We start from the raw sequence: 1,847 nt of genomic DNA on the forward strand, positions 1-1,847 counted from the left end.
GGTCTCAACCTTTTCACTTGGCGCCCATTCTGCCCACCACTTCACCAACTTCAAAGACCAGCGGCTTTGTTCAGAAGCGAACATAAATTTGTACTGAGCCCCGCCTCGTCTAAAGCAATGTGATGTAAACCAGATGTCATTTCCAAGGAGATTCTTGCTGAATTCCAGCTGCATTGGCGACAATGTTGAGAATCTAAGTGAAGTTACTGTCCGACATTGGAGCGCCCCATTGAGCGCCAACATTCCCAAATGTCCCATTAGGACTGGCGCTAGCGAGAGAGCCCTTTGGACGTTTAGCACCTCCGCGGGGAATCTTTGTCAGTGCTGGGAACGCGTAGTCACCACTGCCCCACTTGTGGTTTTACAGCGTACATGCATATTCAAACCATCTCTCCAGGTTTGTCAAAGCCTCGGTAGCTTGTTCATCCTAAGGGAGGTGATGCAAAGAGTATGTACGACTTGCCAGTGGATCATGGCCCGTTTTTCGGTCGCGTATTGTGAAACATCCAAAAATCGATCTCCTTGTCGTTCTTGCGCGACTTGCGCCAAAGTCCGAACTGAATAAATCCTTTTTTAATGAACAGCACCTCATTTATTCGACACTTCCGTAAAAGGCAAGCGAGCACCGGGCGGAAAACCACAAGCGCATCGTCTCATTGAAGTCCGAATCGGTTTCCAGGAAGTGATTACTCGCGTTAGCATTGCGAGCGACATAGGTGACGCGCGCTTAGGAGTTCTTTCACGTTTTTTTTTGCTTTACTTAGGCCTGCGAGGATTTGCGTAATTGCTGCGGATCGGGCGGGGTTTCCGTGTAGCACAACCGAGCCATCTGCTTGAGTTTCAATAACCCAGCGATCGTGCGGGTGTCCACCTGAAAGCATTTCCGGCTTCGCGTAATGCCAGCTAATCGCGGCGCGTAGCTTCTCAGCAGGCCACTGACTCTTGTTTGCCGTCGCGAGCTGATTTATGTACGCTGCTAGTACGTCTGGGAGCTGAACAAATCGCTGCTTCATCGGGTCTGGGTATCCTTCAGCTATGCAAAAAGCGGTGAGCCGACGAAGGCTGCCGGTATAGTCAACCCGCGTGCGAGACTCGGGTCGTTGATCGGCACACTTGGCTGCAGCGATGGCCGCACCGTACAGGCGACTAGTTTCGGGCAGGTCCATTGCAGTCGCTTGCACTCCGCGAAGGGAAAATATGAAATGAAACTTGCTATTTCTATGCGTGGCCCGTGTCTGACAAAGTATCTTCCTATATTGTGCAGTCGTCCTCAAATGCGCGGTCGCCCGCAAAAGTGCAATCGTGCGGAAACGTGCAGTCTTTCGCAAAAGTACGGTACAGGCATTCGTGAAAACGGTGAATACATTTATGGATTATTTGGGTCGGTGACTTATGGGGATTTTATCATGGCTACACTGAGTTTGGTCTTTGGCTACAATGTTTTGACCAATCAGAGTGCGCCGCACAGCCAATTTGGTCCCCTCGCACCATTGCTATTAAGTCTTGTGACAAAATATTAAGGCCGTGTTCGATCTAAGCTAAAACCAGCTGCAATTGTTATTAAAGAGCTGGAATGTCTCAACCAGCTTTATTCCGCTAAGAAACACAAAAAATGACATCCAGCAGGATAGCTCCAAACGACTGGTTTCAAAATTCAGCTCTGGGTTGAATTTGATTCGTCCTCCTTTGCCCCTTAAAACAGTGACAGTAGTTCTAAAATCAACGGATGGATCAGCAGACGAAGAAACAAAGGGCGACCTGGAGGCGTGTGGATGAAAAGGCGCTGCTTAAGTGCTACCTTGCAGCGCGCAGCGATGCTTCCATAAAAAGTCTCTGTGCTCAATAGC

At 49.3% G+C, this 1,847-nt stretch overlaps 1 protein-coding gene across 1 annotated transcript; it reads right to left on the reverse strand.

The window, feature by feature from the left end:
* Positions 1–695: 695 nt before the first annotated feature.
* Positions 696–1,166, reverse strand: PITG_07712 (uncharacterized protein; the record flags this gene model as incomplete). Its single annotated transcript, XM_002904604.1, has 2 exons — positions 696–1,033; positions 1,112–1,166. 2 exons carry the CDS (start codon positions 1,164–1,166, stop codon positions 696–698), a joined length of 393 nt encoding a protein of 130 aa, XP_002904650.1.
* Between the last annotated feature and the right edge of the window lie 681 nt (positions 1,167–1,847).

The sequence above is a fragment of the Phytophthora infestans genome, genomic scaffold, assembly GCF_000142945.1.
Source record: "Phytophthora infestans T30-4 supercont1.11 genomic scaffold, whole genome shotgun sequence".
NCBI classification, from domain to species: Eukaryota; Oomycota; class Peronosporomycetes; order Peronosporales; family Peronosporaceae; genus Phytophthora; species Phytophthora infestans.